The sequence below is a fragment of the Chenopodium quinoa genome, unplaced genomic scaffold, assembly GCF_001683475.1.
Source record: "Chenopodium quinoa cultivar QQ74 unplaced genomic scaffold, ASM168347v1, whole genome shotgun sequence".
NCBI classification, from domain to species: domain Eukaryota; kingdom Viridiplantae; phylum Streptophyta; class Magnoliopsida; order Caryophyllales; family Amaranthaceae; genus Chenopodium; species Chenopodium quinoa.
In genome coordinates this window covers 2,443,343-2,468,099 of record NW_018745410.1, presented here as the reverse complement: position 1 = coordinate 2,468,099, position 24,757 = coordinate 2,443,343, and the positions used below count along the sequence as shown (strand labels likewise).

Sequence of the window (24,757 nt, the reverse complement as noted above, 5' to 3'; positions counted from 1 at the left end):
CTCATCTCCAAGCAGACCCATAGCTATGGTGCCAACACTGACCATCCGACCTGGTTGATCGGGATCAAGCACTACATCTTGGTGATTGCCGGCCGGCTGGAGTCTCAGCTCCTCAAGCCGGCCGATGGTCATTAATTGCTATGCCTGGTCGGCCATGGTCTGCTTTCGCTTTCGCACGACTTGGTATGCTTGGAGTGGGGGTTCTTTCCCTTTCGACTCGGACGACTTTCCATGTCCGTGAATTGTTGGCATAATAGCTAGCTGGTTACACTCTTTTGCCTTTTTCTGACTCCCTTGAATCGAACCAATTTTTCCTTCCGAACGCTCAAACTTCAACATCATCAGATGGGGGATGATCACAACCTTTACGGCATTTAGGGTGGGGCGGCCGAGTATGACATTATAGCCAGTCAATTCTTTCACCACCAAGAATCGGACGACCATGTCCCTCCCTTCTCCTTTCTGCCCAAATCGGACTGGAAAATATATCTGTTCGACTAGATGAATGATGTTTCCCCTAAATCCCACTAAGGGGTGATTGATGTCTTTCAGAGCATATTCTGGGAACTTTAAATTTTTCAGGGCGGCCAGGCTGATGATATCGGATGAGCTTCCCGTATCTATCAGTAATCAGCCCACTTTCAAGTTGGCTATCTTCATGATAAAAACCATAGGATCGTTGTGCAGGGCTTTGACCTCCCCCCGGTCAGCCTGAGGCGAAACCCCCCGATATTACGACCATAAAGCCCGAATCGGTACTATTCCCATCATCTTCCTTGTCATTCTTCTTTGTCTTTTCGGACGCATTGTTTGTCAGTGTATAAGTGAACTTGGACTTCATCACATAAGAGTTCAGCATGGCCTTCTCGGCCAGTTTGTCTAACAGTCTCTTCAGATTGATACAATCGTTCGTGTCATGCCTCACATCCTTGTGTTAGTGGCAGTACTTTTTTTTGTTCCAGTACTAGGCCGAGCCTCTTAACAGTTGGGGCTTTTCAAACTCAAACTTATCCTTGATTTCCATCAGGATTGAGTAGCAATCCTTACTGAACTCATACTGAGGCTCGTACGTCTTTACTTTCTTTGACTTGGGTTGCTGGTCGTCGACCACCTAGACTTCTTTCCTTTTGTTTCCTTCCTTCTTTTTACCTGTCGAGTCTTGCAGAGTAGATTGCTTCTTCTCAGCCCCCTTGGCCAGCACCTCTGCTTTTGTAAGAGAACAAAAGTCGGCTTCTTCAATGTAGGCTTCGGCTTCCCGTAGAACGCCTGCGTATGTCCGAACCTTTTTTCTTACCAAATCAAACTTAAACCCATTATGCCTTAATCCCCGGAGAAATTCAGAGTAAGCCATTTCATCCGGAAGATAATGAATCTAGGCTTTTTTTTTGTTAAATCTTTGGACGTACGAACATAGGCCCTCATTTTTTCCTTGCACAATTGTTGCCAAATCAATTAAATACTTACTTTGATGCTTCGTACCTCTTTCTAATAACAAAATACACACGTTAGTAACTTCGAGGAAAATAATAATCAAACAATTAAATTAAATAATTGAAAGAGAGAGTTGGGACCAAACCCTCAGAAATTTAACCTTTCACGTCTAGGGCGAAGGCAACTTCGAATATGGCTAGGTGTATCTAGATCTTGCGAATGTGGAATTTTGTATGAGAAAACAAAGTTTAGAAAAGAAAATAGAGATAGATAATAATCAAGAAAATCTTAATGAGAGTTGGTGAATGAAAAGAATTGGTGAAAACAGGTTATCGAAAACGGAGTTTTTAATATGTTATTTATAGAGAAAATCAGCCAAAAAGATAAAATTAACAAAACAGAATCTGGCGCACGCAAAACGAGGTTGGCGCCAGGCATTGGCCATTGGCGTCAGGCGCCAATGGCTAGCACCAGGCGCCAGGCCTGGTTCCAGGCGCCAATGCCTGGAGTCAGGCACCAAGCCCGTTTTTGCGTTTTTGTTTTTATCATATCTTTTGATCCGGAAGTCCAAATTAGGCATATAATATGTCTTTGGAAAGCTCTTAAAGTCTACTTTCTAACGCAATTAGATAAAATTAAAATATTCTGTAGATAAAAATATATGGCCAAAATAGTGGAAGGCTGTCAGTTTTGGATAAAGTTTCATGTCTCATTCATATCTTTTTCGTTATAACTCGGATTTAATATTATAATATATCATTGGAAAGATAATTTCAAGATCTATCCAACCATATAAAATTTTGATAAATATTATGAGGCACGAAAATAAAATCTGAATATATTCCACTTTGTACAAAACAAGGATTTAAAAGAACCTTTTAGAGTATTCTAAAAGACTATAATCAATCCTAATAGCTTTATGAATGATAATTAATAATAGGCCCTCTTCTAGATCATTGGGCCGCATATTAGGCTCAAACCGGGCCCAGTTTGGTAAATTGGCCATAACTTCCTCAATATTCATCGGAATTGGGCTTATAATATATCGTTGGAAAGGTCTTTGCAAGCCCCATCCAACTATACTACTATTGGACCCATATTATGGACCAACCAAACTAGATTGGCTGTTTTCTTAAAATAAGTTTTCAAAAACAGAGAGAAAAGAAAAGAAATTAAAACTATTCGCAACGCTAGACTTTCCACACTTTCACTTCATTCGATTATGGTTCGACGCGAAAGGTACTCATCACTGAGTTTTGTTTTGGGGAGACACAAATGGGTGTCTACAGGCACGTTCCCGTTGTTTATGCCTAAGGTAGTCTCTTGCGTCCTTCCAGCGTCGAGACGACTCTGTCTCCTCTCTTCGAGGTTGTCTGCCCCTCCCCCAGTCGATTGGGTTTTTGCCAACAGACTAGAAAAAATCGTCCGTGGCACCCTTGGAGACTTCCCATTCGGCCGGCGAAATGGGGTATTCCCAGCATCTGTTGCATTGGTTGCTCTGTTCTGAGTTTTCTTTAGAGCTCTTTCCCCCTCTTTTCTATGCGGCTGCCTAAAGGTAGAAGCTCGGTTGCTCTCAGACTCCTTTCGAAGTTTGTTGAGTGCGATCTACAAGGAAGTAAAGTAATAGGAGGATTATCGACCTCTTGGAATGAGGCAGTCAATGGATTGCTGGAATGAATTATATGGACTAGGTCCTCTATATGATCGTCCTCGCCTGGACCAGGGACGACATTAGGCGTCTGACCATCTATTTCCATAACAGACGTGTATCCCCATAGAAGACGCCAAATGTTTCGTGTATTTTTTGAATTTCCTCAGATATTGGTCGCGCTCTCCAGGCAATGAGACTCGGAAACCTGCAAAATAAATGAATATTCCTTTACAGAAATATTCGCGTCCGGCGATCAAGTTAGAGATCTTAACGGATAAGGCGGGTGAGAGAAAGTAGAGAGAAGTTGGAGCTATTTAATGCTCTTTTTCTGCAATGTCATTCCACCCCTCCCATTATAAATGATTGGGGTATTTATAGGGGTGGGAGTTTGTGCCCCTCTAGGGTTTGTACCCTAAATTTCCGTGACATGATTGGCTGTGCAATCAAGAGGTGCCACGTGTAATACGGGGGCGCCGTTTTGCAACTTTCATGGATATGTCTCGGGATTTGGGCCATAATGTAAGAAGGCCCTTTTTAATATTGATTTCAAGTGCCCTTTTTAATACTGATTTCAGGTGCCCATTTGAGCCTTAAACACGCGTCATCTTCCCAATGACACGTGTCACCCTTTAATTGGGCCACGTGTTGCTACGGGATTGGCCCACATACATAGGGTATTTTTACCCTAAACAAGGTTCACTCTCAACAAACTCGGCCTTCTTAACTGATATCCTAGTAATTAGGCCTCCTAGACGAATCAAGGTAGTATTATGGTTACTAGCTAAGGCATGTCTACTAAGGTGAAAGATGATGTATCTAGCAATGTTCAGTTTACCGTACCCAAACACATAATGTCCAATTACAGCTAGTTCATTAATTTGGGCATTATGCGGCTCATTCCTACCTAGAAAACAAACACCTGTAATTCTTTGCCAGATTTAAGGTGTAGGGTGATGGATAGGTTTGGCACTAGCATGTAGGTTGTTAGGCGCCGGTAAACCAATCAAAACATGATAGATATCTTCCATTTTGTATTGTTCATGCCATTGGATGGGTAATTCAGAATTCAAATCAAAAATTTTACAAAATTCAACAAAGGTTAGAATATTATTCCTATTATTTAACCTAAACATCAATTTCGGCCCATTTTTACTGTTCACAACAGACAAACAGGAAAGGAATTCACACGTTAATTCACGATAAGTAGGGTAGTGCATATCGACAAATTTTCTCATTCCTATATCATTCAAAAAACATTTAACATAATCATATAAACCACAAGATTCAAGAGTGGAGCGGTGTAACCACCGTGAAGGGATTACCTCTGGCCCGTAGAGTTGCTCAAGCCGTTATTTTTGCTCCTAGGTTGCAATTCGGATGGTTGGACATTGCGGAAGTTGCTATTCCGGATCATATTGTTGACTTGAGCTAGAACTCCTCCCAAGAATCGTCCTTGACCTCTTTGATGCCATACTTGAAAAATGGGTATGATTTTTTTTTTTGAATGGATCAACTTCCTTTTTCCATTTGTCTAATTCATCTGTAGAAGATGCAACACAAGATACCGCCTCCAAGGGATCTTTTATAAGAGCTTGGGGCTTATTAGAACAATTATCATCCACATTAACACTAAAACACTTCTCCTCTGTCATGGGGCTTTTAGGGGTATTATTCAAATTAAAAGTGATTTTATTATCCCCCACTGATAGTGTCAGTTTGCCACATTTCACATCTATAACTGCTCTTGCAGTGTTAAGGAATGGTCTGCCCAAAATAATTGGGGTTTGAAAATCCTTAGCCATATCAAGAACAAAGTCAACATGTATATAAAATTTACCTACTCTAACAGGATCATCCTCTAGAACACCTAAGGGGTATTTAAAAGAACGGTCGGCCATTAATTTACCCATATTTAGCTTGGAACACACAAACAATGGCATGACACTAACGCTAGCACCCAAATCACATAATGCATTATCAATCATTAGATTGCCAATATGACAAGGGATAGAAAAACTACCCGGATCTTTCAGTTTAAGTGGAGATTTATTTTGTAGTACGGCACTACATTCTGCAGTAAAAGAGACTGCCTCTACCTCACTAATAGATCTCTTTCTAGTCAATATTTCCTTCATGAATTTAGCATATGCAGGAATTTGTGTAATTAGTTCTGTGAAGGGAACTATTACCTGCAAATCTTTAACCATCTCCAAAAACTTACTAAACTTCTTATCCAAATTTGTTTTTAAATGAGGACTGGAGAATGGAAATTTGATAATTGGCTTTGGAGCATTACTGCTCTTATTTGGAGCTGCTACCTTCCCTAGAGTTGTACCCTGCAATGTATTATCAGAAATATTATACTACTCTTTAGTCGTGTAGGGCTATTAGCAACACTGTTAGGTTTAATGGAATCAAGATTAGCATTATTCACTAAAACAGGTTCATCATCTCTGGGCATATGGGGTCCATCATAGCATGAACCACTCCTTAGAGTAATTGCAAAAGCTTGATCCGTAGGCCTGGTTGGCTATGCTGGCAGAGCTCCCTATTGATGGGCTTGTAGAGTAGAATGAAATCTGCGCAATTTGATTATCTACTATTTTATTATGTGCTATGATCGAATCAATTTGAGCGTCTCTACTCTCCATGTGGTTTTGCATACTAGCCAGCATTGCTCTAATTTCTGCTAAAGCAGGGTAGGAAGATGAGGAGGGTTGTTGTGGTTGGTTCTTCTGGCCAGCATTGGGATGGTAATATTTTTGCAGTGCTTGTTGTGGCCCCTGTGATTGTTGTGGAGGTGGCGGATTTTGAACATTGGTGCTCCGGTAAGAAAGATATGGATGATTCTGGAACCCAGGATTGTAGGTGTTGGAGTATGGGTCATTCTGTCTATAAGCTTGAAAGGCATTGACTTGCTCCACTGAACTCCTGCAATCTTGCTCCCAATGACCTGCAATTCCACTATTTTCACATAATGCCTCATTAGAATTATTATTAATTGCAAAAACATTAACTATATTTGCAGTACTAAGATTATCTAATTTTTGACAAATAGAGGTTAATTGAGCTTGTAAAAAGGATACAAAGTCGACACTATGTTTTACTTTGTTAGCAAAGTCTCTATGATTCCCATATTGGAATTGTGGATTGCCATATCTACGATAACTTGACCTGCATCATCAACATTAAGGTTCATAAACCTCCCACTAGCTGCAGAATCCAATATTGTTCTAGATGAATTTCTAATCCCATTATAAAAGGCTTTGATCAACTGCCACTGTGCTAAATTATATATGGTGGGGACACTCCCTCTGCAGATCCTTGAATCTTTCCTAAGCCTCATACAAAGTTTCATCTGGCTCTTGGGCAAAGTTTTGAATTGCGCTTCTTAGCAAAGTTGTCCTCTCTACAGGGTAATATTTATTATAGAAATTCAAAACAAGAGTCTTCCAATTAGTTATACCAAGTGCAGTTCTATTAATCCAGTATATCATAATTTGGCTTTTCCACATAAAGAAAAAGGAAAGAGAATCTCCCTGATTTGGTCCTGTGTGACCCCAGCTTGCCTGACGGTATTACAATATTCACAGTAGTCTACAATATGAAGATTTGGGTCTTCACCCTTAGCTCCACTGAATTGCTTCCTTTCTATCAGCGTGATAATTTGGGGTTTAATCTCAAATTGCACCCCATCAAGAGCTGGAGTGGGAGTAAGGTGTGGAAAATCTGTTAGCGTCGGCTGCGAATAATCACTAAGCTTCTTAGGTGTCTTCATCTCTGATTCTGAATCTGAAGGAACTTCTGAATGGTCTCGGCGATTATTGTTATCCCAATAACCCGCCAGGATTTTCCTGTAAAGATTCTTTTGTCTATGAAAACAACGTTCGGTCTCAGGATCGAATGGAATATAACCTGATCTGAAACACCTGGGCATAAACAAAGAACTAAAAATCAAATATGAGACTTGCCTCAAAGAACTAACGTTCTCTGATACAAGAAGAAATAACCTAGACTACAGAAAACAATCAGAAATAAAAATGAAACCGTTTTCCCGGCAATGGCGCCAATGACAGGCTAAAGTCGTAATCACCTAATAAAAAATAATACCTAAATCCACTAACTATGTAGATAGGGAAGAAGGGTCAAACCACATGGAAACAAGTCAATTTATTCCTAATTAATCAATAAAATCTAGATTATCAAGTAACCAATTTGTTATTATAAAGGAGAACTAAACTACTAAGAGTAAAAGTAGGAAGGATTAAAAGTAGGAGGAAAATCAAGGAATAAAATACCTAGGGCATAGGTTCACCAATAAATAATATTCCAGGGTAAGACATAATAATCAATCATCAATGCATCAATTAATCAGATCATAAAGGGCTCTCGCTACTTATTACAATCACATAATTAATCTACCGGTATTAAATCTCATCTCTCGAATCTCGACTTAACCATTTATAAATTAACCTGCCTATTGAAACTAAGCCTAAATATCAATTCTCATCTCTCGAATCTAGAATCAATATTGCTAAACTCATACATAAAAGACCACACTAATCTAGTTGCAGAGCATTAAATCAATCAATAGGAAATTAATCAAGCATTGATAATCAACAACAATAAATTACCCCTTCATATTATTTATGGATCCCCATAAACCTTAGAAAGAAAACTACTCACACATAATTAAATATAAACTAAACAAAGCAATTAAAGGCTTGTTTGGCATCATTTTTGGTTTTCAGTTTTCTGGTTTTTTTTTTTTTAAACCAAAAACGACAAACAAGAAAAAGGTGTTTCCACTTTTCTGTTGTCAGTTTTCAAAATTATTATAATTTTAATATGTTTAAATAATTTTTGATTCATTATGGGTCATATATCATATACTTTTAAAAAACAAAAAAACAGAAAACCACAGCAATGCCAAACGAACCCTAAACAAGTCATGATGAAAGAAATAAAATAAATAACTGAGATTAAAGTAGAAGAAATCGTTACCAAAGTAATCGGAATCAAAGAGTTGAATTAAGAACAAAGTTGTAAAGAGAGAAAATAATCTAAAAACTAAGTAGAGTGAGAAAGACTAAGCAAAAGAATAATAGAAGTAAGAGAATAGAGAGAGAGAGAGAGAGAGAGAGAGAGAGAGAGAGAGATCGTCTAAAAAACACTAAAAACGTATTTATATTAAACATTTAATTAATCCTAATTAAAACTAACGAAAATCACCAAAGTCAACTCCTCAGAAATCGCACTCGGTCGGGCGCCACACCGCCTTATCGAGCCCGCCTTTTTTCCATCATGGGTGTCTCTCGCGCCAGGCCGAGCGCGAGACAGGGCGAAAGGTATTCTTCCCCGCCCGGCCGGGCGCACTTCAAGCGGAGCCTATTTTGGCCGGGCCACACTCTTTTGCAACTTGGACTTCTCGATTGGGCTCCAATTCTTCGACCCAATCCGAATTTCCTCTCCGGGTCTTGAATACTCGGTCCAAATGCCTCGGTAACACATGCACCAAGCCTTTAATCACCGGTATGACAACTCTAACCGGCGCTGGGCTATGAAAACTGGTCGTGCTCCTCCCATGCTCGTAGTTGCTCCTTAAAAATCCTGGGAAAATGCTCTAAAGGTGAAAATCCCTACAAAACTCAACCAAAACTACGAAAACACTAGAAAACACCAATCAGTAATAAAAGTGGCTCTAAAGAGCCAAAAACACTACCAATTATGACCAAGGGACGAGTGTAAAATACTCATATCACCAAGTAAGCTGCCTGGCCGAACGGCTGGCCATATTGCCCATACTGTCCGAAGATAGGAGGGTTAGGCAGTAGAAATGCATTAAAATTATGGGGGGTCTGATATTGAAACGGTTGAACAACTGGAATAGGAGTTTGCGTATGATGAGCTTGACTTCTACTAGTCCTGGCCGAGCTGGTATGTATGGAAAGAAAGGAATTTGAAAATTCATCGGGCATTATGGGAGAAGAGGCAGTCTCTGACTTGGCTGCTGGTTCCCGTTGCTTGTACCGGATGTATTCTCTTGCGTCTTTCCAGCGCAAAGACGATTCAAGCTCTTCCTTTTGAGGTTGTCCCCCCAACTGTGTTTTCTCAAGAAACCTATACATGTTCGTCCGTGTCACCCTGGGAGATCTTCCACTAAAATTGGTGTTTCCAGCATCTTCGGCATTAGTTGCCTTGCTTTGGGTCCTCTTTTGAGTGCCCTCTCCTCCTTTCCTGGGCGGTTGCCTAGAGGAAGAAGGCATCTTACCCTCAAACTCCTTTTGGAGCTTGCTCAAGGTGAGAGGATAACTAGAATTGATTGTTACAACTATATCCTCTACATGTTCGTCCTCACCAGAAGCGGGACCTATGTTCAGTGTCTGGTTGTCTATTGCCATAACGGACGAGTATCCCCACAGACGACTCCAAATGTTTCGGGTGATTTTGTGATTTTTCCCTGGGACACTGGTCACGTTCTTCTGACAAGTAGACTCGGATACCTGCAAAACACGAATATTCCGATGACGGAATATTTACCTCCGACGATTATGTTTGTAACCTGAATCCACCCCTCCCATCATAAATGATTGGGGTATTTGTAGGGGTGGGAATCTAAGCTTTTTAGGGTTGGTACCCTAGAATGACGTTTTCTGATTGACGGCTCAATCAGGTAGGGACACGTGTCCTTGAGAAGCGTCGTTTTACGGCTTAGAATGGCGTTTTCTGATTGACGGCGCAATCAGATAGGGACACGTGTCCTTGAGAAGCGTCGTTTAACGGCTTTCTCGGCATTTGGGCCTCCTTATGTAATGAGGCCCTTTTCTCTCTAATTCAAGTGCCCTTAATAGGGTTTGCATACGTGGTATCTTTCATAGTGACACGTGTCACCTCGAGACTGGGCCACATGTCACTATTGGGGAGTGGTCCACGTTTTGGGGTAATTTTTGCCCCAAACAACACTTACCCACACAACCTACTTTCTCTTTTCTACTTCCCCCTTCTAATTCCACTATACAAAAAAAAAATCAAACATGGTTTAATAGCATTTGATATTGTGTATGAACTGTTGTCGAGTAAGCACCAGGCGATGATGGGAAGGCATGACAATGGATGGTGGTGGGATGGTGGAAATGGTGGTTGAGAATTAAAGAAAACTTAATTTAATGTCCCAAAGCAGTTAAAAAACAAGTTTTTTCTCACCATGGCCAACATAAAAGTCATAAAAGGTCATTTCTGATAAAATTTCCTAATATATGATGTAAATGATATTTTGATCCCAATGTGAATCTCAGGTAGAAGCTTGAAGTCCCAAAATATTACCAATATAAGGTCAAAAACCAGTCCGCAATCTTCTCTACGGCTCTACACACTCCTTAATATATTGAATAGAAGATGGAGAAACAAAAAAGGTTATAAAACTAGACTAAGCAAAACAAAGCTCTTTCTAACTGTCGTCAAATTAGGAATAATCTGAATTTGTCGAGATCACATCTATTCCTGTCCGCAAGGCACCCTTTGTCCCTTTTGTTTTGGGGAGGGAGTTGAGACCTCACCACCTATTTTTAGGTGGTTTAACTTTGTATATCCGAACTATCCAGTTTGATGTTGTGAATGCTTCTTCCAAGTATTCAAGCTTCACATCCTTGTTCCCGATTTCAACACCTCTAGCACGATCATAACTGACAATTGGAAAATCATAAGCAAATGGCATTAGAAGCAAGTACAATAAACTAACAAAGAGAGGAAACATTAAACTATTGGCTCTTAAAAACTTCTTAATAAAAAGCAATCATTCCTGGATTATATAGCAAAACTAAACATTCTACAAGTAGGATTTTTCAATATGAACTGCCAAATGAGGGAACAGACGGACACAGTCCATCTAGACACCTAACTTTGTCACCCATAGGCCATAGAGATAAACTTATAAACGTAATAATTTTGCACGTGTTTAGTAATGCAAATCTACGAGCAGACATGAGATCAGCTTGCTTGTTTGATCAATTTAAAATTAAAAAAATAATGATTATGCTGGCAGTAACAAAGCAGATAATGTTATGGCACAAATGTTAACACAATTTGAATAAGGAGGTACCAATACTATAAAAAAATATATAGTGCACCAGAAATTGAATATTTGCTTTCTTAAGGCTATACACAAGTGTTTAGAATATAGTATACAATAAATGGTAATCAAAGATTGTCATTGATAATTTTGATAACGAAATATGTAAATATCTTACATTCACTGTACATAGATAACCAGTATGTTTTGTAATGGCTTTGACTATGCATAATATCTTACCATATACTGTATTTATTATGCAATGCATCAACATCAAAATTTTTTGCTGCCAGATATGCCGTAATCTTATCAAGAAAATGCACATTTAATTGTCATCTTTATAGCAAACTTGAAACTACAACCATTAGATAGCTTCACCACCACCATAAAAAGAACACAGACCATTAAACATCAAAAGCCTATCTCGGGTCAAAACAGAAAAACAAAGAAAATGAAAATAAACTCACCCAGGAGGCTTGCCGTATTCTGTGCGCATCTCTCCAAACCGGTAGTAACATAATTTGTACCTACAGCCCACAATCAAACATAAAAATTTCATGAGTTTATTTCTCTTTTCATAAACTGTATATACACAACAAAACGTATGCAATGCACCAATTACCCACTTATAAGAAAGAAAATAGTAAACAGAAGTAGGATTGCCACTGCCACATTCAGAAGACTTTTGAAATTTACTTCCACATATCTAATTTCCCGGGGGGTCAGTGCCAGAAGTATTATTATTTTTTATCAAGCACAAGGGCTGGAAAATGAAAGGGCTATCCGACAGTACTGTCAACTTCACTCCAAGTTGGATGGATGAAGCATTTGATACATTAACAAGGTTCAAAATCTCAGAAACAAACAGTAAGCACATTTCTGATAGAAACAGACAGCACCCAAACCATTTTTTTTTTTTTTTTTGGTTATTGTTTTCAATACAATTTTTTAAACGTCTAGATTTTCAACTCTCTAATACTTGAGCAAAACACTCACACTGTGTACTTATCAAGCAAGCGTAAAGTAGAGGCAGATCTTTATACAACTTCAGCACCAATCAACTCTCTTTAGTTGAATCTTTGATTCCTAAATAATACCAATGCCACTCCATTTTTTGCGGCAAGATTTGGTAGGTTGGTAAATGACAGTTCTGTAGAGGTTTAAGTTCAAGATAGATACTTGGATTTTAGAAGCAAGTAATATGAAACATTATTGTCAACATTGGCCCATGTTTCACTTTAGTCAGAAATTGCAAGTTGTTCAATAAATTACAGGTCAAACTGTTAAGGACTTAATTTTTTAATTTCTTGCACAATTGTGGGTGCCTTATCCTCCATTTATGGTTGCAGAAACTGGATACTAGTCCTACACTCCTACTACTATAATTCCCTCATATCTGAACAGCAAAAGCATCATAGAGAGAGTTCAGAGACACTCTAGATTAGACATATTTCATGGACAATGTTTTCTTATACTGGGCATATGTCCTAATCCCATCATTAATAAATGATTGCCACAATTCCCAACCCAGGGTGATTAAATATTTTATATGATTACATCAAAATACCTTCCACAATAATGGTCTCTCCCATGAGTCCCATTTTCTCTGCCTCATTCATACCAAAAGGGAGACTTTATAGTAATCCCATCATATACAGTATACACATTACTGTATCAGAAAACATGACTACAATTTCTAGACATTCCATGAGGCTACTTTTCAGACACAAAATGCATGGTTCACAATTTAGAATAGATCAGACCACTGCTACCTGCATGTCACCAGAAATTCAACATACTCATCAAATGCTTCAAGGCATAAATGCACTTTGCTGAATACCCCCATGCATCCCTATGGTATGCATTGGTCCTATGATATCCTTCTCTCAGTAGGGTTCACAACAAGCCTATCACAGATTAAGGAAGTGTACTATCTACTATTCCTAGTAAAATCAACAAATAGGGATAACAGGACCTTATCAGACATCTGGTGATCGACACTCAGGCCAATCAACGAGTAATTCATAAAGCCACAAGCCTGGGGATTCATCCCGCAATTAAAAACTTGCTAAAGCAACCTAATGCTGATACACTTGTAGGGAAAAGAAATTGGTTATCTTAGGTGTTGTTTGGTTAACATGGGAAATGAGTTCCCAAAGGAAATTATATTTCATGGGAAATAACTTCCTTTACCCATTTCCTAGGAATCGACATAAGTTTGTTTGGTTGATAATATAGGAACTTCACTTTCCTAGGAATTGATTTCCTATGTTTTATGGTAAGCTTGATTTTTTTTTTTTTTTTTTTGTTGTCTAATTTGGAGAGAGAAAGAAAGAGACTAAATGATTAGCGCTAATGATGCAACTAGGCCCCACAATAATCAATAACTACATACTAAAAGACACACCAGTAATGAGACATGTCAATTTCTAGTGTGTTCTAAGTATTTTGGTTTTTTTTTAAAATATTTATTTAATCAATCAATAATCAATAACCTATAAACTAAAAGACACACTAGTAATGACACGTGTCAATTTATGGTGTGTTCTTAGTATTTTGGTTTTTTTTTTTTAAAAATATTTATTTAATAAGAAATTTTTTTTAAAGGAAATTATTTTTAAAAAAAGTTTTTTTTGTCAACAAAATAAACAAGCAATAATATTCAACTTTCTAATGTTATTACGCAATTAGGTAAAGAGTAATAAGGAAATAAAAAAATTATAGAAGATGTAATTCTGGTGGAATATAATTTATTCTACAAAGATATTAATTTTTATTTTGTATGCCATAAAAAAGAAAATATGGTCGTGCAAGGCACGGGATCAAACCTAGTCATGGTAAATGTGACTTACCAAGGAAGGGCTTGGTAAGTGAATTCCCATGTTCCACGGGAATTGAAACTTCCCTTGGAAATTTCATTTCCCCCAATTTGATAATTCTGTGTCAATCAAACACCACACCCATATCTTAGTTCCTAGGAAATGAAATTTCCCATGTCTTTTACTTCCAACCAAACAACATCTTAAGAAGCTGGATTTTAGTAAAGGGCTACACATAATAAGTGGCAACATTGAGGACGCAAAGAAAGGTTTGGGGGTAATAATTCTAAGGTTTTCAAACAGCTGAAAGTATAATGTTAAGGAAAATACAAATTTGAACCTTATTTCTAGCAATTAATTCATTATCTTTCTGTGCTGATATGGATACTGATTTTTAATCATAAATGCCATGACTCTCACGAAATTCCATCAACAATAGATTATATTCCAACTGATGTAACAATGAACAAAGAAATAAGCGGTCTAGCTCAAGCAAGTCCAATGATGTTGATGTATAGGAAATAAGTAATAGTTAATCAAAGTCGTCAAAGGAGTTTTTTTTAAAAACAAAAAAACAAAACAAAACCAAAAAAAAAAAACACAAAACTATTATAAGAACTTACATGAGACAATTTAACATCTTAGGAGCAGCCCCTTTGTCAACACGATACTCTCCATTGACAAGATAATCAGGCTCTTTAATGACAGGAAAAACTCCACCGCCAATTCTCACCATCCACAAGAACCTGAAAATGAAATAAATGAAATGAATATGGTCTATTTCTAAAATTTGTTTAAATTACAAAATAAAGTAGCAAAAACAACAGCCGTTAAAGTAACTTGCAACGACAGTAAAGCTGTATATGGAATCATAAAAGCATTATTAATACACGCATACATATAGCAACAACCAATTTATTCAAACTTTCAACTAAAGGAAAAACAATGCTTCCTCAACTACAGTTCTCTTTATAATAAATACCAAGGTTTTAATTTTTGTCCGAGTTTCTGGTCATTATAAAAGTAACAGTGTAACACTAATAGCTCCATTTTTGTAGGTTCTACCCATCTTTCGTTATTGGGTTTCTATCTGTTCTACCCACTTCTACTTTATTCCTCTTTTTACAAACGTCTTTTACTGTTGATCCCCTCTTACTTCACAATTTATCCACCTTTATGCTTACTTTCCCCACAATGTATCCACCTTTCCAATCATTTTTCTTACACCCACCCACCTTTTTACTCCATCTCTCATAAATTATCCACCTTTTTCATACAGCCACATTCATATTCTTTGGGTTGCAAAACTAAAGTGAGTAGAACAAAGAAAATACCGGTAGTATGATGAAACCGGAAAAAGAAAAACAATCATCATAACTTCTTGAAATGACAAATAGAAATACAGCCTGCAATAAGTAAAGCACTATCAGCACAAGTCAAGAGTCAATTGACCCCTAACCTGATGTTGCCTGCAAGATGCAAAGATCCTATATCACATTGTCACATATCAATTGTTAGTAATACTATAAGAGAGTTTATCTCATCAAGCAACAAATAGCAACTTGCTTGCCACTATGATTAAAGATATAACCACAAAATTAACTTCACAGTAATAAACTGCAGATCAGAAAAAGGAACAAATTCAGTAACTTTATGGGATTGGCAATAGAATATTTATTGTAAATTATAATAATGATAAAGTCACTTACTTGTTAATATCATCTGAAGAGTAGCCAGTTACACCACCAAATACAACTAATACATAATCCACATCAAGTGATTGCATGATTTCGTATGCTTCATCTTCATAAGACGACATTGCCCGTCCAACTGTAGCAATGTGGGTGTTATTCCAAGTATTATTATCAACAATTACTGTTCTGTTTCCCATTGCAGTGATCTGATAACCATAATCCCACCATGACATTACTTTTGCGTCAGCAGGTGTATTTTGTCGAAGCCAGTAATATGCCTCACGGTAATCATCAAAGATAACCCGGTTTCCATGAGCACCTCTTGCAGCTAAAACTATAGATGGAGATGAATAAGCCTCTGATGTGACCCATGTACAGTGGATAACATATCTGCTGAGCAAGTAAAATGCACCCAGAAGCAACGCGATAGCGACATTTTTTTGGAAAGGCAACGATTGATCAACAGAAGCCTGCTTCGTCAAACCACATAAGAGCAAGAAGAAAGGAAGAGATGAATAAGAAATTCAAGTGCAGAAACATGCATAGCATCACTATTGAATATAAGCTATTCACCACCCTTCTAAACTACCCAAAGTGTGGTTAATACCACACCACTGCACTAGAAATAAAGCAGAGATTATGAACAAAGGCACATGTAAATCAACAAGTCTACCAAGTATTCAAAATCTAATAAGATCTTGTGAATCAGCAAAAAGTCTAGCAAGTATCTTGTAATTTAGATCTGAAAGCAATAGTCCCAACCTGCAAATTCAACCAAGCCCAGCAGGAAAATTAGGTTCTAGAACATAAATTTCAGACCTAAGATACAGACCACCGTTGCAAAAACAACCCGAAAAAAAGGTAGGTGAAATTAAATCTATTGGAGACTAATCTAGTAACATATTTAGTTAAAATAAACTTGGGAGAGGAAGGACTTATTAATCAACCAAACACCAAGCAAATGTTCATGTATACATCAAAGAAAATAAATAAATACTGAATGCTAAAGACTTGAATTAAAATCTAAAACACATGCAAGCAAAATAAAAAATAAAAATAAAAACAAGGAGGCACACACCTAACCATGGTTGAAAAAGCTCTTTTTTCTCATTCCTTTTGTTAATTTAAAGTGCAACCCAAAATTTTCATGAATTTCATAAATTTAGAGACAATATATTAGAGAAACTTTTTTTTTTTTTAAAAAAGTGCTTTACGGAAATTTCTAGAAAGTGCAACAAAAGCAAAAGGCACACTGCATACAGCCATACACCACCTAGAGAGCACTAAATTAGTCTCTTTTACTTCATTAATCCAAAGTGCAGCCATTCAATAAATATAAAACTAGTTGATGACACCTATGTTTTGCTTCAATAAGCATATTGCTGAAGTTTCTTCTAATAAACCTATGTTACCAATACCAAGAGTAAGAATTGGAAAAATAGGCGTACATCAAGTGACTTAACACTTTAACAGTCATGCTCAAACCTTTGACCATACCAAATTAAATAATCCCTTGAAATGAACATAGCATAAGTTAAAAACAACATAAAATTGATCTACAGCACGGAAAGCTCTTTGGAAGTCCAAGTAATTAATTTACTTATGTATGAAAATAACAATAACTGTAATAACTACAACACCCCTTCAAATTCCTTGGTAATAAAGCAGCAGACATGAAGTGAACCCCCCCCCCCCCCCCCTTCTTTTTTTCTCTTTTCACAAATAAGATAAGGAGCATTAAATTCAGTAGTTGAACTGACCTTAGAAGAAGCCTTGACACTAGCACTTCCCTTGATGGAGCCAGTATTAACCTTGCTCTTAGACCTCAGCAGTGAAGTTATATTCTTTATAGTTGCAGAAACTGCGATAGCACTTATAAGACATACGGCAGGAGTGGCAACAAGGATCAACCGAACCATAACACCAGCAAAATACATACTGGTCAAGCCATACATAACGATAAATATGGTGGCATCAGACAACCGCTTAAAGCAAAAATATAAACCTGCCGGGAAAAGGAAAAGCAGAATATGGAAATCAAACATAAAGGATGACCAAGCTGTAGGTTGATGCTCAGAGACAGAAGCAATGATTGGGATGTGATCCTTTGCATAAGTTGGATCCAAGAGAGAGTAAAATCGTCCTGTCCAGGGAGATATGTAGCCAGATGCACTGCCGACTCCCAATGCAACAACACCCACACCAACTGCTGAGGTAACTGTTATCCTCAAAAAGGACTCAAACAGCTTTGTATCACTAAGCATGTGCTTCACCCAATTCAAAAAGTAAAACACCTGAACATACAACACAATTCCAGTTAATATCAATCAAACTAATGTATCAAACAAAAATAACGATAAACCAACAGCACATTACTGAAAATGAAAGTTAAACGACTGAATATGCATGAGATTGGAAGCTTTGAGCATCAAAATTGGAAATTATTTGTATGCAAAGAACTCTATCAACAGTAACAAGTGAATTTACACAAGCAGAAACAATACCTGGATCAAGAAAAATACGCCCATGGCAGCCATATGCTCACCAGACTGCACATGTTGAAATCCAACAAACCGAATTTGCATTGCCAACAACATACCCACCACATACATACAATTATATGCAATGTAGAGCCTCATTGAGTATCGCCCCGTGATCAAAAGCACCAGCACATACAAAGGTATCAAATTAATGATAAATACATAACCTCCCCAAGCTGAAACCATATAAAAGTACCCAAAAGCAGAGGCCAATGCCCAAGCAAGCGAACCTGTATTAACTGCCTTAACAAACAGATAGAAAGTAAGCAGTAAGGCAAAGATTGCAACCCCTTCATTGTCATAAGACCCAGCAACCGACCTCGAAATATAACCGGGACAAATAGCAATCAATGCCGCAGCTACAAGCCCTGCCCCAGTATCCCAAATCTCTTTCCCAAAGAAATAAGCTACTATAGTAGTATTCGATGCGAAAAATGGCGCAGTAAGAACACAAACCTCACGAATATGGACCGCGAAACGGAGAAATCGAAGACCCCAGTAAATCAAGGCAGCAGTTACCATAAGACCAGGGTAAAGGGTACCCCCAATGATTCTTCCCAAAGGGTACCAACTCTCAGAATCAAACCAATTCCAAAATTCATAAAACCCTTTTTCAGTTAAATAGAGAGTAGTACGATAATTAAAATACGGATCAAATTCATGGATCATACTTTCATAACGAAGAACACTAAAGAGACGAGTACTAAAAGCAAGTACATAAACAAGGAAAAGGATTGTAACCCTAATCAGGATTTCTTGTTGTTTAGTTTTCAGCTTAAAAGATTTGAGAGAGATATTGAAACCTGAGTTGCTGATCAATGGATCTGATGATTTGGGATCTTGAGGTTTAGCCATGGCTTCCGTTTTGGCCGCCATTGTGATCAGATTTGTTGATCTGGGCAGTTGAGATTTTAAAAGGGGAAAACAGAGAATGAAATTGAATTAAAGGCGGTTGAATTTTAAAGCATCAATCTTGCATTGTGATCAAACAATGTAGGGTTTATGGAAATGAAGAAATTGAAAAACCCTTGTAAAGTAGGTGAAAGGGAAGAATTTGAGGTGATTCAACTGAGTGTGGATTGAAACAGTGACATTTTCGAGCAGTGACAAAGGTTTTAAGTTGAGGATAGTTTAAAACTTCAGGAACTAGGATCGATTGCAAGGGCGTAACTGACTTTTGGTTCTTCGGTAGAGACTAGAGATCATTTGGGTGAGTGATTGACGGTAGGGGTGAGCATGGGACTGATACCCGTACCGTTAGTATTAACGGTTCGGGTACCCGATAACCAAAATTACTAAAAGTGATACCCATAATCGGAACCGATAAGTTCGGGTACCCGGATTTTCGGATCGATTATTGGGTACCCAATAAGATATCCAATAATGATAATTAAACTTAAGTATGTAGTTATTATGATATAATTTACAACTAATTAAAAACAATACCATATGATCTTGACCAAATTATTAATAATATTACTAATCATTGATATTATAAAGTGATTATGAACTAAAGTAAAAGTTTAGATTTATATTAATAGATTTAAGTAGGGAAAAAAAAGCAAAAAAAATGCTTATCGGATCGGATCGGGTAACCGTTAATTTTAAAATGACACCCATAACCATACTCGATAACAAATTATCGGAACGCGTACCCGAATCGTTATGGTTATCAGGATCGGGTACCCTAATTTTCGAAACGGTTACGGATCGGTTTTTTCGGGCTTTCGGTATTTCGGGTAGTTTTGCTCAGCCCTAATTGACGGATGGTGGAGGTAATCTCATTGGGCAGGCAGGGTCGGTCCTACCCGTCGAGTCCAAAAATATCAGCCCATTTCTCGAGTCGGGCTGAAAACTACGTGCCTAAAACCATCTAAAATGGTCAGGTTATGTGGGCTTTTCGGGCCGGGTAATAAAAAAACTAAAATTGCATTCTCAAACTCTGCCAAAATAATGATGTGAATCGAGTCCCCTTTCTTATAACTATCTTTTTGCTTTATTTAACTACTCGATCTGTTGATTTTATATTACTCTTCTTGGTCAAGATAAGCCAACAACATTCTATGTTCCTTTTTGGATATCGTCACTTTGTTGCCACAATCTCTAGCAACGTGTCTTACACCATGGCACTTGAAACAAACTTTTTTCGTCAATGTAGCTTGTTCGGGAGTAACAACAATCATCTTCCCTTCATTGTTCGAATTGTTAGAGTTAGGAGCACTATTGTGATTCGAACCCTCACCAGTAAAGAATGACTTTCTTTCCTTGAAATAAGAAGTTTTCTTTTCTTTCTCCTGCTTTTCAAATCTTTCTACCAACCTTAAGACATCATCAAAGAACACATAATTTGATGTTTCCACCTTGTGAGAAATCGAAAGTGTCAACCCTTTCATGTATCGTCCGATCTTCATCTCCTCTTTTTTCTGCAAATCACAAAGCATGCACAATTTCTCAAACTCTTAGTGTATTCGGCAACACTGAGATTCTTTTGTTCAAGATGATTCAACTTCAAGAATTGATCTTGGATAAACTCCCGTGGTAAGAACCGTTTCCTTAATTGTCTCTTCAACTCACTCCAAGTATTTATTTATCGCTCATCTTCTCTCAATCTCTTGGCACGTAAACTCTCAAACATAGAGAAGCATATTTAGTTAGTTTTAGGTTTACAATCTTGTAGGCTTTTTGCTCATCAAACCCTTTGTTGTCAAAGACCTTTTCCATCTAACGAACCCAATCTAAAAAGTCTTCAGCATCCCCATCACCTGTAAATTCCGGAAGTTCCAACAACTTAAAATCTCGAACATTGTCAATGGAAAAATTTCTCATGACTCCCTAGGATGTTCATTGTTGATTATTCATCCTTCCCCAACCACTTGAGTTGACAAAGTTTCAACCCTTTGATTGGTTTGAGCAATTTCTTGCATACTCTTCTCAATTTTCTCATTCATTCCTTCAAGACTCACATTAAAATTTTTCATCATATCAACAAGCATAGTATCAAGGTCTTCCTTTTTTTTTCCTTTTTTTTTTGACATCAAAGAAAGAAAATAAAACTAAGTAACAAAGCAAGTAAAATTGTTCCTACACTCATTCGCTCGTAGGTGTGCCCTCTAAACTTGGTTCCTGCTAACCTTCCATACTACAAAAGTTTGAACATATTTGCACGCTTCCAAATATCCTGAATTGTCCACAACATCCTCATATCCGGTTCATGTCGTCTTTCCAGAGTGTTAACCAAATTGACACAATATGTAAGAAGGAAAATCTTGATGTATCCTTTGTTGTGGACCCACTTGATGGCCTTTAAACAAGCTAGTGCTTATGCGTGAAGGCTCGAAATCGCCTTGCAGTAGTGGCCTCTTCTTTCTTCTATTTCCTCTTCCTCCCTTATGCGTATCCAGCCCAGCCCTGCATTACCCGTCAGCTTCTGCCACAATCCATCAATTTCAATTGTGATTCCTTGGTTACACACCTGATATTGTCGTAGTTTGTAATCATCCCTTCCTATAGATGCATACTCAAAACCTGGTGGTCTCGTACTCAGTGTCAAAGCTTCTTTATGGACTTTTGGTTGTGTTTTGTAGAGGTCTAGTTTCTTCCTCGCATTTTCAATGTGGCGCTTTAGATTAACCAAATTTCCCTCTTCCCCCTTGAAAATCTTCCCATTCCTATTTATCCATAAACTCCAAAGATTTACTATAAACATAGTAATTCGATTTCTATGAGTACCATCCTCGCTATAAAACAACAGGATATGACTCTGGACCCGTTGTCGCATATGAGTAGCTCCAGTCGTTTTTGATTGAAGGATTAATGAGCTATCCTCCCACATTCTTCTAGCTACAATGTATTTTTTAAAGATATGAATTGTATCTTCCTGCTCCCTTCCACATAATTCACAAAGCCAAGTTCACTTGCAAGCCTCTATGGTGTAAATTAGCCCTTACAACAAACCCATTCATGACTAATTTCCAGATAAAAAGACTCCACTTTGGGGGAATATTGATCCTCCAAATAACTTTGCAAAATTGTGAGTCTAACATAGTGTCTTCGTTTTGAATTTTTATGCTTTGAAGGTAAGCACACCCTATCTTTGTTGTATACTTCCCAGATTTATGAGAAATCCAATATAACAAATCATCTTGATGTCTTTCTTATAACTCCAAATTTAGAATTCCTTGGCGTTATTCCAATTGAACCGCTCCCTAATGCCACTTATGTCCCATATTCTTAGATTTTCTAAGATCAAACTACTAACCATGCTCGCTCCAACTCCTCTCAGAAGTTGATTTGAAGCCACCTCAGGCACCTTGCCATTAACCCATTTCATATTTTCATACCTAATTTTCTCACCTGAACCTACCTTCCATGCACAACCGTCGATGAAGGTATTAGCAACCTTTTATAGCCCCCTCCTTCCCCAAGATAAATAGGGCTTAGTGAGAATTTGTCGTCTTGCAGTAACAAGAGGGCATGAATTTTTGTTGTAGAGAATATGAGAAACGAGAAGTTGGGGGTTACAGTGCATCCTTTGCACTTGCCTGAAAAGCATAGCATCGTTTAAAGTTAAGATTGATTGAATTCCCAGACCTCCCATTCCCTTTGGAAGGTGGATGGTGTCTTTCTTGACCCAATGCATACCCTTTTCTCCGTTAGAAAACCAAAAGAATCTTGCTATATTATAGAGTCTATAGCATTTGCTGTGGAGAGAGGTAATTTGGAGCATTTCATAACATGGGAGGATATGCTCACTAGAACTGTATTAATTAGAACAAGTTTTGCCGCTTGTGAAAGTCTTAACGAACTCCATTGCATAACCTTTGTGGCTACCTTATCCACCAAGTATCTAAAATTGTCCGCTTTTTTATTTTTAAGATCAATTGGGGCACCGAGATGAGTTCCCAAATCTTGCCGTTGTTCCATTTTCAGAATATTTTTGAAGTTTTCCTTTTCTAGCACTATCGTTGAAGGACTGAACTTCACAAAATATTTTTTAAGATTTAACTGTTGTCCTGAAACCCTTTCAAATCTGGCTAGCAATGATGTTCTCACATGAATTCGTAGTGGCTTTAAAAAAGATCATCGCATCATCTACAAAAAATAAGTAAGAAATGGGCGGTGATCTTCTAGTTACCTTAATTCCTTGAATCTGGCCAATATTTTCTGCAAGAAGGAGCATTCATGAGAGAATGTCCATGCAAAAAATAAAAAGGTAAGGGGATAGTGGATCCCCTTGCCTTAAATCACACTATGGTTTAAAGGAATCGGTTACCCTTCCATTCACCAAAGTTTTGTACGAAACTCTAGTAATACACTGTTCCACCCATTGAACCCACTGGCTAGAAAACCCATACTTTCTCAATATTTTGATGACAAAAGTCCAGTTTACCCTGTCATAAGCTTTTGACATATCAATTTTTATCGCCGCCATTGGAGCTTTGATATTTGTATTATTAAAGACATGGGTTAATTCATGACTCAAGAGGATATTGTCCTCCATATACCTTCCTGGCACAAAAACATGCTGAAAATCCGTGATTAGAGTCGGCAGAGTGCTCTTCATTCTATTAACCATACACTCTGTGATGCACTTGTTTATTGTGTTTAATAGACTTATTGGTCGAAAGTGTGTAGCTAATTCCAAATACTCAACTTTTGGGAGCATGATTAAAAGCGAATTATTGAACTCTTTTAAGAGGAGCCCCGTTCTGAAAAAAAATGTTGCACTGCTTCTACCACTGTGTTCCCAACTATATTCTAGTGTACGTGAAATTTTTTTGCTATAATTCCATCGGGCCCTGGTGATTTCAAATGATGAATAGAGAACATAGCCTTTCTTATTTCTTGACTAGTGTAGACACCCATTTGTGTCTCCCCAAAACCAAACCCAGTGATGAGTACCTTTCACGCCGAATCATAATCGAATGAAGTGAAAGTGTGGAAAGTTTAGTGTTGCGGATAGTTTTAATTTCTTTTCTCTTCTCTCTGTTTTTGAAAACCTATTTTAAGAAAACAGTCAATCCAGTTTGGTTGGTCCGTGATATGGGTCCAATAGTAGTCTAGTTGGATAGGCCTTGAAAAGAGCTTTCCAACGATATATTATAAGCCCAATTCCGATGAATATTGAGAAAGTTATGGCCAAATTACTAAACTGGGCCTAGTTTGAGCCTTATATGCGGCCCAATGATCTAGTGGAGGTCCTAATATGGATTTATCATTCCTAATGCAATTAGGAATGGTTTTAGTCTTCTAGATTCTTCTAGAAGGTTCTTTTCATTCCTAATTCAATTAGCATTGATAAGTTGACTTTTGTTGACTTTTTTGAGTTTTAATCAGAATAAGAGAATGTTTTTGAGGAAAATACGATTTTATCCTCCTGTACGACAATTTCTATCTGATTTTAGAAAACGCGTCAATAATTAAGTTAGCGCCAAACGCCAGCATTAGCACCTGACGCTAAGCTTGGCGCCTAGCGCAGCGTTAGCACCTGGCGCTAATGTCAGCGTCTGGCGCTAACCTCGTTTTACGCGTCAGAACTCTGGTTCGATATTTTT

General features: G+C 37.7%; 1 protein-coding gene across 1 annotated transcript; it reads right to left on the bottom strand.

Moving 5' to 3' along the window:
* Positions 1–10,296: 10,296 nt before the first annotated feature.
* LOC110713250 (dolichyl-diphosphooligosaccharide--protein glycosyltransferase subunit STT3B-like) lies at positions 10,297–19,386 on the bottom strand. The gene is made up of 6 exons (XM_021891707.1): positions 18,168–19,386; positions 17,424–17,957; positions 15,679–16,133; positions 14,593–14,715; positions 11,618–11,677; positions 10,297–10,764 (listed from the first exon to the last, which is right to left on the bottom strand). Exons 1-6 carry the CDS (start codon positions 19,077–19,079, stop codon positions 10,635–10,637), a joined length of 2,214 nt encoding a protein of 737 aa, XP_021747399.1. The 5' UTR covers positions 19,080–19,386; the 3' UTR covers positions 10,297–10,634.
* Positions 19,387–24,757: the final 5,371 nt, after the last annotated feature.

Excerpts from the sequence above, each read along its gene's own strand:
- LOC110713250 (XM_021891707.1), bottom strand. The coding sequence starts at position 19,079 with ATGGCGGCCAAAACGGAAGCCATGGCTAAACCTCAAGATCCCAAATCA. Across the intron at positions 17,958-18,167 it reads GCGTATTTTTCTTGATCCAG|GTGTTTTACTTTTTGAATTG; the intron begins GTATTGTTTCTG and ends TTGTATGTTCAG. Across the intron at positions 11,678-14,592 it reads AAGATGTTAAATTGTCTCAT|GTACAAATTATGTTACTACC; the intron begins GTAAGTTCTTAT and ends TGTGGGCTGTAG.